Source organism: Otolemur garnettii, unplaced genomic scaffold (genome assembly GCF_000181295.1).
Source record: "Otolemur garnettii isolate 467f Iridium unplaced genomic scaffold, OtoGar3 scaffold00094, whole genome shotgun sequence".
NCBI classification, from domain to species: domain Eukaryota; kingdom Metazoa; phylum Chordata; class Mammalia; order Primates; family Galagidae; genus Otolemur; species Otolemur garnettii.
Window position 1 is genome coordinate 1,070,606 of NW_003852489.1, and position 17,343 is coordinate 1,087,948.

Below are 17,343 nucleotides of genomic sequence, written 5' to 3' on the forward strand. Positions count from 1 at the left end.
GGCTGGCGCCTTAGCCGGTTGAGCTATAGGCGCCGAGCCTCATCCTCCTTTTCATGACTGGATCCTTCTCATCCTTCAGGTTTCAGTTTGAAAGTTTTCCTACTTAGGAAAGCCTATCCTTACCAGCCTACTTAATAAAAGTACCCTGCCCCCCCCCACCATTATTCTTCCTCTCCTGGCACTCACCGTAACTTAAAAATGTTGCCTTTGTTTAATTTTTAAAATCTATCTCCTCTACAGACTGTCAGCTCTAAGTAAACTTGTATTATTTTATAATTTTTTTTCTTTTTGAGACAGAGTCTCAAGCTGTTACCCTGGATAAAGTGCCATGGCATCATAGCTCACAGCAACCTCCAACTCTTTTTCTCGAGCAATCCTCTTGCCTTAGTTTTTCTATTTTTAGTAGAGACGAGGTCTCACTTTTGCTCAGGCTGGTCTGGAACTCGTGAGCTCAGGCAATCCACCCACCTCGGCCTCCCAGAGTGCTAGGATTACAAGTGTGAGCCACTGCACCCAGCCTTATTTTATAATTTTTTTATTTTTTTAATTATTTTAAATTTTTTAAAGCACAAGAGAACCTCTGGTGGACTGGAGAGGTGATACTGGGGAGAGTCAGGGCCTGATCACACCCTGGGACACCGAGATGGGGGATGGTGCTACAGGAAGACTAGAAAAGCAAGATCTCTTGTTGTGAGTGTCACTCTGGTGGAGAGAATTCTTTTCTACCACCCCACCCCGCCATACCCATTCCCAGTGAAAGCAGTAGCCGAATAATTGGGTGAGTCAGCTGGGCTTCTCAGAAGAAGACGCAATTCCCAATAAATCCACAAGGTGGCAAGCAGAGAACAAAACCAATAACAACCAAGGTCAAGGCCACCAAACCAAGGTTAAGGGCTGAAGAAGTTGCCAAGGGTCCTAGTGAATCTGCTGAGATAGAAAGAGGTGGAGAGAGATGGTCTACAGCACCTAAAACTATGTCCCTACTATTTTAACTGATGTACTATTTGAAGGCCACCATCCAATGCCGTGGCCTAGAAAAGCTATACCCTAAGTCCCCACTTAATATCATCTTTTATACTTTCTTGGAAACGAAAACTTTTAGAGAAATGATGTAGAACGAAACCAATTTCACCATAAGCTAATTAATACACATGAGGGAGGTTACTCTGTTATATTTCTGGTCACAAAAACATCACCAGACTTCTAAATAAAAACCCAGACCACGTCTAATTTTGAGCACTGAAATATATGTGAACTATCTATACATTCAGGAAAGATTAACAAAAACAAGTAAGATATTGATTTGCCCAAATATTCCAGTACAGGGTCTTGGTGGTCAGAATCTGTCCGAGCAGCTCAGGGCACCTGGGGGGAATCAGCCCTAGACAGGACATGGTCCCATTGCAAGGCACACTCACCCTCACACTCTCACTGGGACCATGGAGACATGTCGATTCACCTGACTTGCCTTTCTTTGAGATGTGAGGGTGCTACTGAGTCCAAGTTAATAATATTGTCCTGTCAGAATATTCATTCAAAAGTGACTGAATAGCTACGGCACAGGCAGTGTGACATAATGGTTACAATTGTGGACTATGAGGTCATCAACAGACATGGGTTGAATCCTGACTCTGAAACTTAATACCTATGTTACACAGAAGCCAAGTGGCATTGGGAAAATTTACTAACCTTCTAAATTCTCATTTATTAAAAAAAGAATTATAATAAAACTTACCTCCTAGGTTGTGTTGAGACTTATGAGAGATAGTCCATATAATATGCTTGAAAGATAGTAAAAGCCTGATACTTGGAAACTACTATTATTACCATTATTCCCCCTTCTCTCTGCAAATCACCCTAATTTATATTTGCATATGCACTCCATTCTTGGACACACAATAGAAAGTCTACACGTTTTTTGGTTGTTCTTTTTTTGTTGTTGTGAGACAGTCCCACTTTGTTACCCTCAGTAGAGTGCGTGGCATCTTGGCTCAAAGCAACCTCAAACTCTTAGGCTCAAGAGATCCTCTTGCCTCAGCCTCCCAAGTAGCTGGGACTACAAGCTCCTGCCACAATGCCTAGCTGTTTTTAGAGATGGGGTCTCATTCTTGGTCAAGCTGGTCTCAAACTCCTGAGCTCAGGAGATCCACCCACCTCAGCCTCTCAAAGTGCTAGGATTAGAGGTGTAAGCCACCATGCCCAACCTTTAAAAAATTTTTGAATGACAAAAGATACAGGGACTCATCACATATATATTAAGATATACAACTTTACATGTAGTTGAAAGAAACATATTTTACTTGAAAACGTGGTTCTTTTTTTAATATGATTTGGCTTTTCTGACCACACCCATGCTCCTGGCTTCCCTTCACATTTCCTCAGCACTTCCACACACGCACACCCCTTCCTGTTTGGAAGCAGCAATACAATGGTAAGATGTTTGGAACTTGGACATGGGCCTTTCCAGACTGCTGCATGGTTCTGAAAGTGGACTGTAATTTCTGCCCTGGATCCAGGACACTGCCCTCAACTTATGGCTGCCCAGCAGGCGAGGACACTGAGGTCACTGTCAGGTTCCCGAGGGCCAGTGCCAGGCTTCTCTCCAATCCAAACAGGAATGAGAGAGGAACACTGGCAGAGGCTTAGAAGCATGAGATGGGTACAAATAAACATATGAGGGGCGTAGACTGTGCAGGGAGCAATCTGTGAAACCACTTCTAAGGCTAATGTCCTATGACATTTCATTCAAAAAGGAATGCTAGACCTTTAATTGGAAGAGAAAAGCTCTAGTTCTTCTGGGGGGAAAAATAGGGAAATGCGTTTTGTTTCTCTCTGTGGGATCTTATTTGGGATGATAAAGCTTCAGACAGATTAGGAGACTCTCCAGCAGTAGTTCTCAAACCTTAAAGGGCTTAAGAATTATCTGCGGGGCTGAGCACAATGGCTCAGGCCTATAATCTCAGTACTTTGGGAGGCCAAGGCAGGAGGACTGCTTGAGGCCAGGAGTTTTTTTGTTTTTGAGACAGTCTCACTCTGTCACCCTGGAGAGTGCCTTGGCATCATAGCTCGCAGCAACTTCAATCTCTTGGGCTCAGGCAATCCTCTGGCCTCAGTCTCCCAAGTAGCTGGGACTACAGGCATGTGTCAAAAATTACCTGGCTAGTTTTTTTCAAATTTTACTAGAAATGGGGTCTCACTCTTGCTGAGGCTGGTCTTGAACTTGTTAGCTCAAGCAAACGACCCACCTCAGCCTCCCAGAATGCTAGGATTATAGGCATAAGCCACCATGCCCAACTGAGGGAAGCAGTTTGAGACCAGCACGGGCTATATGGCAAGACCTCTTCGTCTACAAAAAAATTGTTTTAATTAGCCAGGCAAGGTGGTGCATTTATGTGATCCCAGCTACGAAAGAGGCTAAGACAGGAGGACCACTTGAGCCCAGGAGTTTGAGTTTCACTGAGCTATGATGAGGAAACTATACTGTAACCTGGGCAACATAGCAAGACCCTCTCGCTCCCAAAAAAAAGAATAACCAGAGATTCCCCAGGCATTCAGAAAGCCTCTGATGTAGAAGATATGGACAAAGCTTTAAAAAAAAGAGAAGGCAACTTGGGAAAATGAGAGACCACACAATTGGAAAAAGTAAGTAAGTAACAATAATATCTTCTGAGATAAGAAAATCGCTTCCATGAAATGTGAACAAAATGCTGTAAAAAAAGAAATATTCTGGCTCGGCACCTGTAGCACAGTGGTTGAGGCGCTGGCCACATGTACCGCAAGGTTGGAGGGTTTGAACCCAGCTCAGGCCAGCTAAGCAACAATGACAAAAAAAATGCCGGGCATTGTGGTAGGCACCTGTAGTTCCAGCTACTTGGAAGACCAAGGCAAGAGAATTGCTTAAGCCCAAGAGTTTGAGGTTGCTGTGAGCTGTGACACTACAGTACTCTATCTAGGGTGACATAGTGAGACTCTGTCTCGAAAGAAAGAAAGAAAGAGAGAGAGAGAGAGAAAGAAAGGAAACAAATTAACAAAAAAAAAGTCTTGAAAATTAAAAAATATAATAGCAGAAATTAAAAGGTCAATAAAAAATTCAAGGATAATGCTAAGGAAATCTTTTAGAAAAATAGAGCAAAAATGAGAGTAAGATTAAAAAAACAAGAGAAGCCAGGTGTGGTGGCTCATGCCTATAACCCTAACACTCTGGGAGGCCAAGGCAAGTGGATTGCCTGAGCTCAGGAGTTTGAGACCAACCTGAGCCAGAGCAAGACCCTATCTGTAAAGGTATCTAGGCATTGTGGTAAGTGCCTGTAGTCCCAGCTACTCAAGAGACAGAGACAAGAGGATCACTCAAGCCCAAAAGTTTGAGGTTGCTATGAGCTATGATGCCATGGCACTCTGCCAAGGGCAACAAAGTGAGACTCTGTCTGAACAACAAAAAAAGAAAAAAAAAAAATTTTTTTTTTTTTTTGCAGTTTTTGGCCAGGGCCAAGTTTGAACCTACCACCTCCAATAAATGGGGCTGGCGCCCTAATGCTTTGAGCCACAGGAGCCGCTAAGAAAAAATATATTTTAAAGAGAGGACATTTACACCCCCCCCCCCGCCAAAATTGAAAACTTATGTTGACACAAAAACCTGCATTCAGATGTTTATCGCAACTTTATTCATAGTTGTAAAAACTTGAAAGCAACCAAGATGTCCTTCAGGAGGTGAATGAATAAACTGTGGCACACCCAGACAACAAAATATTTTCAGTACTAAAAAAAGAAAGAGGGAGAGAGAGCCATCAGGACATGAAAAAATGTGGAAGAAACTTAAATGGATATGACACAGTGAAAGAAGCCAATCTGAGGACAGGCTGCCTGCTAAGTCTGCTGCAGAAGCTGATTTGTATTTTGTTTATCTTGATAACTGGACAGGTTGAGTGTCCCTGGCAAAACAAAAAAATGTTGAAATTTAATTGCCACTGATGGTATTGGAAGATGGGGCCTTCAAGAGGTGGTTAGATGAACGGAACATGACCCTCCTGAAAGTATTAAGGAGTACTCTTGAGAGCAAGTTCTCAAAGGAGTGAGTTTGTGCTAGAGAGTGCAGGTTGTTATAAAAGCAAGCTGCTTGGCTTGCTCTTTTGGTCTCTTTGTCCAGTGTTGGCCAGCTTACCCTTCTGTCTCTCCTCCCAGTTACGACGCAGTACAGTACAAAAGCCCTTGGACCACGTCCTTGGACTTCCCAGCCTCCAGAACAGTGAGCCAAATCAACTTTTCTTTATTATTTACCCAGTCACAAGTATTCTGTTAATGAGTTATTACAAGAGTTTTGAGATACGTAAAAATCAAGAAATGTATTTTCTTGCATGGACAGAAACAAAAGAAGCCTTCCCAGCAACACTGATAAACCCAGCAAGTTGAAACTTCCACAGGTGAATTAGAAAGGACACCGTCAACTATACTTCTAAGAAGTGAAATAATGGACCATGACATTCTGTCTCAAAACTTTCATAGTGACCCATAACAACAGAAAATGAATTAAGACTAAGTCAATGACCTGATGAAACTCTGCTCTCCCTTTCCTCTGCTTCCATGCCCCATTTCCTGGATAAACTGAAGACACTCATGTCTCCTTTGAGGGAGTCACCAATGAGCCAAGACGAAAATATCAAAACCAGCCCCCTTCCTCTTTGACTAAACATATTTTTGCCAGGTGTTCAAACCACAGCCCTGCTCCAATACCTGTGTGACTTCCCAAGGAGGGATCTTCTCAGGGAAGCTGAATCCAGATTCCATCCCAGAGACACTATTTGGCCTACCTCCTCCTGGGAACCTTCCCTTCTGGGTGGCTTTACTATTTCCCAGCAGGTGCAGGTTTGGGCTTGTTTTAAATCTTTACAATAAACCTATATTATTTAGGGATACTCCCAGGGATGGCAAAACTATAAAGAAAAGCAAGGGAATGAAGGCCCCAACATTAGGATAGTAATTCCCTTTGATGTGGGGGGAGAGGCAGCGATCAGAGGGGCACATGAGAGCCCCCTAATGTCCAGTACATTAACCTGGGGAGTGAGTACACAGGTATTTGTTTTATTATTTTTTGACTGTATATATGTTTTGTGATTTCTTCCTTATGTGCAATACATTTTGAAATTTAAGTCAACAAAAGTTTGAGTAAATAAATAAAAGAATTAACTGGGGAACTCATCAAGAAGGCAAATTCCTGGCTCCACTACAATTCTGATTCAGGAGACCTCATTAGGAGCTGAGAATCCACATTTTGAAATGATTCTGATGCCGGAGGTCCAAAAATCACATCCTGGGACACCTTACCTGTGTGAAGAGCATCGCATGCTTTGGCATCAATAAAGCTGAGTTCAAAGCACCAACTCAGTTGACTCCTGGCTCAGTAACATCAACCAAGTTTTCTTCGCCTACAAAATAAGGATGATAAACTGAGCACAGTGCCTAGGACCTACTAACAAGGCAACACAGGTTGGCTATCATAGTAATAATAAGTTATTTTTTTCTTTGAGACAGATTCTCACTTTGTCACCCTTGGTAGAGTGCCATGGCGTCACATCTCACAGCAATTCAAACTCCTAGGCTTGAATGATCCTCTTGCCTCAGCTTCCTGACTAGCTGGGACTATAGGCATCTGCCACAATGCAGCTCATTTTTTTTTAAAGTTGGGATTTTACTCTTGCTCTGCATGGTTTCAAAGCAATACACCTATATCAACCTTCTCAACAGGCCTGAGCTCTCCTGAGCTCAAGCAATACACCTGTATTGACCTTCCAGAGTGCTAAAATTACAGGAATGAGCCACCATGGCCTGGCCCCTATTATTACTGCTTTTAGTGAAATAAGAGTGTATTTCCTCAGATGTGGTCATTTCTTTCTTTCTTTCTTTTCTTTTTTTTTTTTTTTTGAGACAGAGTCTCACTTTGTCACACACACACCCCCCCTTGGTAGACTGCAGTGGCATCACAGCTTACAGCAACCTCAAACTCTTGGGCTTAAGCGATTCTCTTGCCTCAGCCTTCCAAGTTGCTATAAATACAGGTGCCCACCACAACGCCCGGCTATTTTTAGAGACTAGGTCTTGTTCTTGCTCAGGCTGGTCTCAAACTCCTAAGCTCAGGCAATCCACCCATCCTGGCCTCCCAGAATGCTGGAATTACAGGCGTGAACCACCGAGCCCAGCCTTGATGTGGTAATTTCTATTGATCCAACTCTATACACGGAAATCTTCCAGATAATTTTTGACTCAGCAAAGAAAGACTAATATGGTTAACAATTTTCCCATAAGCCTTAAAATTTTCATATTCATGGCTAAGGTGCCAGCCACATACACCTAAGGTGGCCGGTTCGAATCCAGCCCAGGCCCACCAAACAACAATGATGGCTGCAACCAAAAAATAGCCAGGCATTGTGGCGGGTGCCTGTAGTCCCAGCTACTTGGGAGGCAGAGGCAGGAGCTCAGGAGTTGGAGGTTGCTGTAAGCTGTGATGCCACAGCACTCTACCCAGGGGGACAGCTTGAGGCTCTGTCTCAAAAAAAAAAAAAAAATTTCACATTCTTCAGCCAAATGTGAGAATAAGGAAATAATCATAAACAGAGGAATTATTCATAATAGTAAGATATTAGAACCAACTTACCTAGTCAACAAGAAAAGTAAACTTACAGAAACTGTGAGCTATCTTTATAGACTGGAATATAATATAGCTATTACATATGACTTTTTAAAACAACATGTAGACGTTATTTTACAATGCTAAAATGAAAAAGAACCAGATAGAGAATACAAGGGCTAACAATGAAGTTCACAATCTCATCCTAGAAAAAGTGCCACATACCTCTTTGCTGAACAGCAATACCATCACCTTCAAAGTACTCCCCTTGGGAAAGTAGGCACTGATGCCAGTGCCTGGTCCACCCTTCACAGCAATTTAGAAACTCTTTTTCTGGAATGATCAGGCTGTAGTAGTATGAGCTTTGACAATTAAGTTCATGAACGTGCCACCATATACTTAGGTTGGCAGCACTGTACAACCAACTTGGTAAGGTTTCATAACCTTAGTATATCTGGGTATCTGGGTCTCACAGCTGTGTTCATGTCAACGTGTGGCAGTGTCTTGCTGAATGGTGTTCATTATTGTTGTTGCACGTTTTTGTGTGCCATATGACAGCACTGATGGTCATTCCAAAAAAAGCATTCCAAAATTGTTTGAAGGGTGGACTGACATTGGTCCACAGCTCCCCAAGGGGAGTGTACTTTGAAGGTGACCACAGCGATATTCAGCAATGAGGTATGTAGCACTTTTTCTAGAACGAGTTTGCAAACTTAATTGTCAGACTTCATATATTGACCACATCATCAAAAGTGTGTATCCCAAAAAAAAAAAAAGAAAGAAAGAAAACACCGTTTCCATAGAAAATAATGGAAGAAAATAGACCAAAATGTTCAAACAGAGGTTATTTTCAGGGTGAGAGATGGATAATTCTTTTTTTCTTCCTTTTTAATTTTCTATATTTTCTAAATACCCCATAATGGGTATAAAAAAACTCATTTTTTAACGTTTATTTTTATATCCTTTTCAATCTAAACTAATTTAAGGGTTCTGCATCAGCTAGGATTCATAAAAGACAAAGACATTTCCACACACAGGGCAGGCTAGCAGAGCAGAAGGGATGCTTTGGACATATCTGTAACCCCCCGTGTTACACATAAGATACCTGAGACCCAAGGAGGGGTACCGATGAACCCAAAAGGGCACAAATATATGAAGTTCAAGGTGTTCCCAGGACTCTTGATCCCATACAACACTCTTTCCATTATACCACACCATTAACTAACCTCTTGTTCTTCATAATTCACACTGTTAAACACTTCAGCCTCAATATTCAAAATGTGGAACTAGCAGCAGCATCACCTGAGATCTTATTAGAAGTTCAGATTCTCAAGCCTCTTCCCCAGAAATGAAATCAGAATCTGCATTTTGACAAGGTTCTCAGAGAAGAAACAGAATAAGATAAACTCTCTTGCTGAGCGAGGTGGCTCACACCTGTTATCCTAACACTCTGGGAGGCTGAGGCAGGTAGACTGCTTGAGCTTAAGAGTTTGAGACCAGCCTGGGCAATAACAAGACCCCATCTCTACTAAAAACAGAAAACTAGCTCAGTGTTGTGGCACACACCTATAGTCCCAGCTACTTGAGAGGCTGAGGCAGGAAGATTGCTTGAGCCCAAGGGTTTGGGGTTGCTGTGAACTATGGTGCCATGGCACTCTACCCAGGACATCAGAGTGAGACTCTTGTCTCCAAAAAAAAGGAAAAAAAATAAACTATCTCTATGATGGCTTGATTTAGGGTGAAGCTGAGTAAGTAAAAGTGATCTTAGTCCCAACATTGGTTGTGTGACATGAAATATGTTTCTTAACTTCCCCATGCCTTGTAAAACGGGGATGATGCACTCGGTATGGTGCCTAGCAAGTGCAGAGATGAAGGCTGGGGTGCACTAAGCCATCACACACAGTGCTAGATAATAACACTGCTTGTTAGGCATATTTCAACAAGTCTGGGGCTTTGAAAGCGCCAGGATTCCCTGCACGGTGCTGGGCACATTCTATGTGCCAGTATGTGTTTAATAACTAGCCAGGAGCGACATTTATCAATGTTTGACTGGACTATCACATTCCTTAGTGTGTAACACTCTCCAAACTGCCAATGTTCTCCATTCCAACATTCAAAACCATGCCCGAACTCCCTTCTCACAGACAGTGAGGAAGAGAGGCAGTTGAAGGTCATAGATTAAGCTTAACTCATACTGTCAATCTGCGGTCCCCAACCCTCAGCTGCAGACAAGGACTTTGTGGCCTGTTAGGAAACAGTTACACAGCAGGAGGTGAGTGGGGAAGCTTCATCTGTACTTACGTGCCCTCTTGGTTGCTAGCATCACTGCCTGCGCCCTGCCTCTGATAGAGGGCATTAGATTCTCATAGGAATATGAACCCTACTATAAACTGCCTGTACAAGGGATATAGGTTGCGTGCTACTTACGAGAATCTACTAGCAGTGCTTTTCAACGAAAAAAGGATCCCGCGAAAGGATCTTAGGTGGGCCCCCAAAATTTTTAAAGATCATTAATTAAATTATTTTTGAAAGAAATTGAAAGCACAGTAAGTGTATTCTTTTTCTTTGTTCTTTTTTATCAGCATAATTTAAGTGCGCCCTGAGATTAAAAAAAAAAAGTTGAGAAACACTGATCAAATGCCTCATGATCTGAGAAAGAGATGTAGTGGCTTGAAATATCCCTAAGCCACCCCCTCCTTTTCGCCCGCCAACCCCTTGGGAGAAAAATTGTCTGCCATGAAAACGGTCCCCGGTGCCAAAAAGGTTGGGGACCGCTGCTGTAAATAATTCGTACTGGAACTTTCTTTGACTGGGAATCTACAGACTTCAAACATCCACCCTCTTTAACGCCCCCATTGTTACTCAGCCCCCTCCTTTCCCTAGGCCACGCCCCACCCTGTGGTGTCCCGCCCCTTCCATCATCCCTATTTTCTACGTCCTCGCCCCCTCAGCCTGGCCGCTTTCCCTCCCACCTCCCACCTCGGCCCCGCCCCTCAGCCCGGCCGCCAACCGCCAGGCTCCCCGCCGCAGGCCCCGCCCCCGCCCGCGGCCCCGGCCGGGCGCTCGGCTCACCGGCTGCTGGCGCTTCAAGCCTCCCCGCGCGCGGCCTGGTCGCCGCCGGCAGGCCCCCGCGTCGGGCTGCTGGAGGGCTGACCGGGAGCCGCCCCTCTGCCTCGTGCGAGATAGGGCCCAAGGGCGGGCGGGGCCGAGGCGCCGGTCTCCGGAGGCCTCGCGAGAGGGGCCGGGGCGCTGGGCCGCGCGTGGGTGCGGGCGGGGCCCTGGAGGAGGCCGCGCCCCGGGCCCGGAGCGGCGGGACGCCCCCTGGGGGAGTGCGGGGCTGAGGCCGGGGCTGGCGGTTACGGATACCGACTGGCGCAGTGCCGCGGAGGCGTCCGAGCTCTCCGCGTAAGGCATCCTGAAAACGTGTGTTGGGCGCCTCCCGGAGTCAGCCCGGCGGCGAGGTGCGGAGGCGGCGACGGCCTCCGGCTCCCGGACGCTCTCCCGCGGCGGGGCCGAAGAAGGCCGGAGGGAGGGGACGGGACCGTGACGGCTGGACGCTGCCCCCTCGGCTAGCAGGTGCGCGGTTGGCGACTGGGAGGCGACGCGCGTGCTCGCCAGGGGAGAGAGCGCAGCCACCTGGACGGATGGCGCTCGCCTTCGCCCGTGGAAGGCGGGGAGGGAAGAGCGAGACCGGAGTGGACCCCGCCTGTTTCTTTCCTAGTTAGACGCGGTCCTTGGAGAAGATGGAAGGGGAGAGGCGACCGGCGCTGGTCCCGCCCTCCGAGAGCCTGTTTGCGGATGGGCACCTGCTCTTGTGGACGCTGTGCTCGGTGCTGCTGCCGGTGTTCATCACCTTCTGGTGTAGCCTCCAGCGGTCGCGCCGGCAGCTGCACCGCAGGGACATCTTCCGCAAGAGCAAGCACCGGTGGCACGACACGGACCTGTTCAGCCAGCCCACCTACTGCTGTGTCTGTGCACAGCACATTCTGCAGGGCGCCTTCTGCGACTGCTGTGGGCTCCGCGTGGACGAGGGCTGCCTCAAGAAGGCCGACAAGCGCTTCCAGTGCAAAGAGATAATGCTCAAGAATGACAGCAAGGCCCTGGACGCCATGCCCCATCACTGGATCCGCGGCAACGTGCCCCTCTGCAGTTACTGTGTGGTTTGCAAGCAGCAGTGCGGCAGTCAGCCTAAACTCTGCGATTACAGGTATGGCCTTTATGGGTACTCATTGGCCCGAAATGCACAGGTGGGAGTCATGATTTCATGGAGTGGACATAAAGGCCTGCTTTAATCTCTGCAGATGACCTAAAGTGTTCATTTCAAGAAAGCAAGCTAATAAACTTTCCTGGTGTTGTGCAAGCGTGGCGGCTTTGCATTTAATCATTTGCTGAGACGATGCGTCTATCCTGCCCTTCTCAGCCAACCTGCCCTTTTCAGTAATAAAATTTGGCTCCTAACTTTCATCCAGAGGTTTCTAACTGCTGTGTACCGCTGTTGTTACTATTAATTATCTCTCTCTCTTTTTTTTTTCTTTAAACAGAGTCTCACTCTATCACCCTAGATAGAGTGGCGTCATAGCTCACAGCAGCCTCAAACTCTTGGGCTCATGTGATCCTCTTGCCTCAGCCTCGCGGGTAGCTGGGACTACAGATGCCCACCACGATGCCGGGCTAGTGTTTTCCTTTTTCTTAGAGGCGGGGTCTTGCTCTTGCTCCAGCTGGTCTTGAACTCCTGAGCTCAGGCCATCCACCAGTCCCAGCCTCCCATAGTGCAAGGGTTACAGGCATGAGCCACCAGGCTGGGCCAATTATCTCTTTTTTTTAAATAAGGAGAAATGAAGTGTTGACAAATTAACTTTTTCCTTCATCCACAAAACTGATCCGTGGTGGGTTTTGCACTAACAATGTACAGCGAAAACAAATGTCATTCCAAAGCATTGCTTAAATCTTCTCCTAGTATAGCTATTAGTGCCATGGTGAAATTGACTGGGAAAAAAAAAAACCTGAAAGGAACGTTCCTTTTGATAGATGATTTTTCAGGACATGTAGAACCTTAGATAAGTGACCTTGATTAAGCCACAATTATTTTAATGGCTTGTACATACATACCAGACAACACACATTTGTCATTATTGTCTGAAAATAGATGAAGATGTTCTTTGTTGATGTCAGAGATGGGTTAAAAAGGGATGTTGTTTCGCAGATCATCTATTCTAACTCATTTCATAATTGAGAAAATTATAGCCCCATAGATCTACCAAGTTGTAAAATAGGACTGGTTTCCAAGATTTCTAACCCCCTGGATAGGATTAGGAAGACTAAGACATAGCTTCTAGCCTCCTCTGAGCCTTAAGTCTGGATATCTTCATTGTAATGGATTTTACTTCTGACATGTAGAAAGGTCTATAAACACATTTAAGAACGGAAGTAGAAAGCTGGCGCTACACAGGAAGCTACTTTTTGCAGATTCTTCTGCAAGAAACATATGAATGTTTCTTGCAGAAGAATCTTTTCTATTTAGCATGACCATATTTTGGACAACTACAAAGTTTTGTGACCGTCTTTTTGTCTAGTGTCTTTGTTGTTGTTGTTTTTCACTGAAACAGTCTCACTTTGTCTCCCTTGGTAGAGTGGCATGGTGGTGTCACAGCTCACAGCAACCGCAAAGCCTTGGGCTCAAGCCATCCTCTTGCCTCAGTTTTTCATTTTTAGTAGAAACGAGGGGGTCTCACTCTTTTTCAGGCTGGTCTCAAACTCTTGAGCTCAAGCTCGACCTCCCAGAGTGCTAGAATTAGAGGCATGAGCCACCGTGCCCAGCCTGTGGCGTCTTTAAAGTTTAGATGTCCTTCTTGGCATCAGTAAGAGCCAAGTTACTAGTGACTTTAAATAGATTTCACAATGACTTAAGTATTGTTATATTTCCTTCCCTTCTCTGCGTCTGTGCAGAATTAGATAAGAGTGGGCTTCCATAAATAACTATTTCAAACACTCCTAATAAATAATCGTAGTGCTTCTAGTTCTCCACGTAAATGATCTTTCTAAAAATACAGATCTCATCAAGTCCCTGCTCTTCTTAAAACCCTTTAAATTGCTTGTTATCATTTATGCTGATCATCTTACATTGTAAAGTCTGAAGTGCTTAGTAATAGAGCAGGTGAGAGATACTAATGCTCTCTGGCCTCTCTGCCCTTCTAGTCTGATCAACCACCACCTGCATTACATTTTTTTTTTTTTTTTGAGACAGCGTCTCAAGTTGTCGCCCTAGGTAGAGTGCTGTGGTGTCACAGCTCACAACAACCTCAAACTCTTGGGCTTAAGAGATTCTCTTGCTTCAGCCTCCTGAGTAGCTGGGGCTACAGGTGCCCACCACAACACCCAGCTACTTTTTGGTTGCAGTTGTCATTGATGTGTAGCAGGCCCTGGCTGGGCTTGAACCTGCCAGCCTTGGTGTATGTGGCTGGCGCTCTACTCACAGAGCTACAGGTGCCAAGCCACCTGCATTAAACTTTATGCACAAATAACACTAAGCTGGTTGGCGTTTCCTAAAATATTAGGCTTTTACTTACTACCCTTCTTTTTCTCAAAGCTTTCCTCTCTTAGTATCCTTTTACTAGCTAGCTTCTAGGCATCCTTAAAGACTCATCTCATTTCCTTTCCTTCAGGAACCCTTCCCTGCCCTAGTCCTCTACCCCACCACACACACGTTTTTACTTCTTTGATGACATAACATCCTGTATCTCAGTGGTTCTCCAAGTAAGACCCTATACCGGCAACATCAGTATCACTTCAAAAGCATAGCTGGTAAAATTTCATTGACATACTCAGATGGCAGACATTTTTGTGGTTTGCTGATCCTTGTTCTAATGTCAGTCTCATAAATGAGCATCTCAACCTCACATACAATTCAGCTGTCTTGTCCAGCATACTAAAGAAGAGAACTATTGTGACAAGTAACTTTTTAGAGAAAATAAGCGTCATTGCCACCAGGGTTATTTTCCTTGTTAAGCTTTTTTTTGAAATAAATAAATAAAGCAGTCAAACTCCTGCAGAAAAATAGAACATAATTTCATGAAGTGGTCCATATTTCCATATGAGGGAACTTATTAGGGTAATGCTCTTCATTTTGCTAAGAGTTTTAATTATATGAATATTTTTATTTATCAAAACTCAGCAAGTGTGCATATTTGTCCATTTCATTGCATATAAAAATCAGATGGATTAATGAATGGATAAAAGTGTTATGAAACACTTGCAGTAATTAATTCCAGAATGTAACGGGTAGGCACATCAGTGTTCACTGGAAAAAAATTTATTTTTTTTTCTACAAAATACAGTGGAACCTCAGTAGTTGACCACTCCCACCATTGACCACCTCCTTAAGTTGACCTAATTTTCATAGACTGGACACATGTATGTATCAGTTCAGTAGGCCATGTTCCTTAAGTTGGTCACCTCTGTAGATTGACCAGTTAGTTACAGTCTCTTGGGTGGTCAACTTAGAAAGGTTCTACTATATTTAAAAAAACAAAGGAGACTTGCTAGAATACTAAAGAGTGAATTCTCATAATGTCTGTGGATCTGCTTCCAAATGATTCAGCAAAATACAAGTTTATGTTGAAAACAGAAAGAAAATTGAGAGAGATTAATTAAGAATCAAGCCAGATAAAGTGGCACACACCTATGATCTTAGCACTTTGGTTTTCAGACCAGCCTGAGCAAGACGCTGTCTGTAAAAATAGAAAAATTAGCCAATCATGCTCACACCTAGCTACTTAGGAGGCCGAGGCAAGAGGATCTCTTGAGCCCAAGAGTTTGAGGTTGCAGTGAGTTATGATGAGGCCGCTGCACTCTTCACACAGGTGACAAAGCAAGACCCTGTCTCGAACAAACAAACAAAATCAGAGTAAAGAGGGAGTTTAAAGGTATTGATTTTGCTATCCTTTGGACTTCTCTAAAAGTTTGAAATTTTTCAAAATAAAAAGGAACAATAAAGATCATAAGCAACTTGCACAATGGCACAGTATTATAACTAAAACATTAAGACATTGTTAGTACTATCTTATTTTGTAATCGGATTTGAAATCTAGGTTGATAAATACTAATTAGAGATATATAAAGACAATGATAGTTTTCAAATTTGAATATATTTCTAAAGAAAAATATTACGTAAAATGACTAGTAAGCATTTTAGCTTTAGCTTTGCCTTTACAAAGAAAAGGTTTATGATAACCATCACCTTGGTTAAAAGAATCTTTCTGAAATTTGTGAGAATCTAATAAATAAGAAATGATATGTTACAGATTAGTTGGGATAGAAAAGGTTATTTCATGAATCATGCTAGGACCAGTGCTGTTTGGGGAAAATTGGTTAGCTCTTTATAATACCCCAAAATTAATTCCAGGAAGATTAATGCAGAGGTTCTGAACTTTCTGGCTCATGGATAAAATTCCAGAAAAGCCTTATACTTTCACGAGAGTCTTAATGGAATCTGCAGTGCCAGAAGGTTATGAAACACTGAATTAAAAATGCAAATATGAAAACTGAATGGTTGGGCTTACAAATGGGGGCTTTAAAGCGTAACAGCATTTAAATAAACTACAGAAGGAAATGTAGATCTATAGTATATCAAAAAATAAGCTTAAGTACATTAAAAAGTACATTGAAGCCTGGCACAGTGGCTCACACCTGTAATCCTAGCACTTTGGGAGGCTGAGGTGGAAGGATTGCTTCCAGACAAGAGTTCGAAGACCAGCTTGGCCAATAGAAGTACACCATAAAAATAGAAAAATTAGCCAGGTATGGTAGTGCACATCTATAATCTCCTTGGGAAGCTGAGGAAGGAGGATTGTTTGAGCCCAGGAATTTCAGGTTGCAGTGAGCTTGATGATGCCACTGCATTCCAACCCAGGTAACAGAGTGAGAGAGACCCTACCTCAAGAAAAACAAAAAGACAAAAAGTAAATTTAAAAGAAATCTGAAGCATGTCTGCAATAAACATGACAGAAAAGAAGTTGATATCTTAAACAAAAGTGCATGTAGGCTTGGCGCCCATAGCTAAGTGAGTAGGGCGCTGGCCACATACACTGAGGCTGGCGGGTTCGAGCCCAACCCAGGCTTGCTAAACAACAATGACAACTGCAGCCAAAAAATAGTCAGGCATTGTGGCAGATGCCTATAGTCCCAGCTACTCGGGAGGCTGAGACAAGAAAATCACTAAGGCCAAGAGTTTGAGGTTGCTATGAACTATGATGCTACAGCACTCCACCAAGGGCAACATAGTGAAACTCTATCTCAAGAAAAAAAAAAGTGCATGTAATTATTTAAACCCAGAGAAAGATGAATATAGGATATAAATAAAGTCACAAAAGAAGGCAAAAAAGAATCTCAGCTGTAGGTAGCGATCAAAGACCTCCAAATTAAAACAAAAGAATACTTTTTCTGTCTATCAGATTATCAAGGAAAACTTTTTAAGTACTGATGAACAGTCTTAGCAAGTGTTAGTTATGATGGGTACCTTCATACACTGGTCACAAGCATATTGGACAAATGTTCAGAACCTATCTAAATGTCTTTAAAAAAAACAGAAAAGGGGTTAAATAAATTATGGTATATCCATATGATACACTGTTATACATTCTTTACAAACTATGTTTTTAAGAAATATCTGATGATGGCTAGTCACCCATGGCACAGTGGTTACAGCACTGGCCAACAGCACCGGCCAC

At 43.6% G+C, this 17,343-nt stretch overlaps 1 protein-coding gene across 4 annotated transcripts in view; it reads left to right on the plus strand.

The window, feature by feature from the left end:
• The first annotated feature begins 10,711 nt into the window (after window positions 1–10,711).
• Window positions 10,712–17,343, plus strand: part of DGKE (diacylglycerol kinase epsilon) — a 26,733-nt gene continuing 20,101 nt past the window's right edge. For 3 of the 4 annotated variants that reach the window (XM_003795559.3, XM_023516634.1, XM_023516635.1), the window contains exon 1: window positions 10,712–11,825. In XM_003795559.3, the coding sequence (XP_003795607.1) occupies window positions 11,362–11,825 (464 nt within the window). In that variant the 5' untranslated portion in view covers window positions 10,712–11,361. The remainder of the gene's footprint in view (window positions 11,826–17,343) is intronic. The other variant, XM_023516633.1, reaches the window with a different exon arrangement.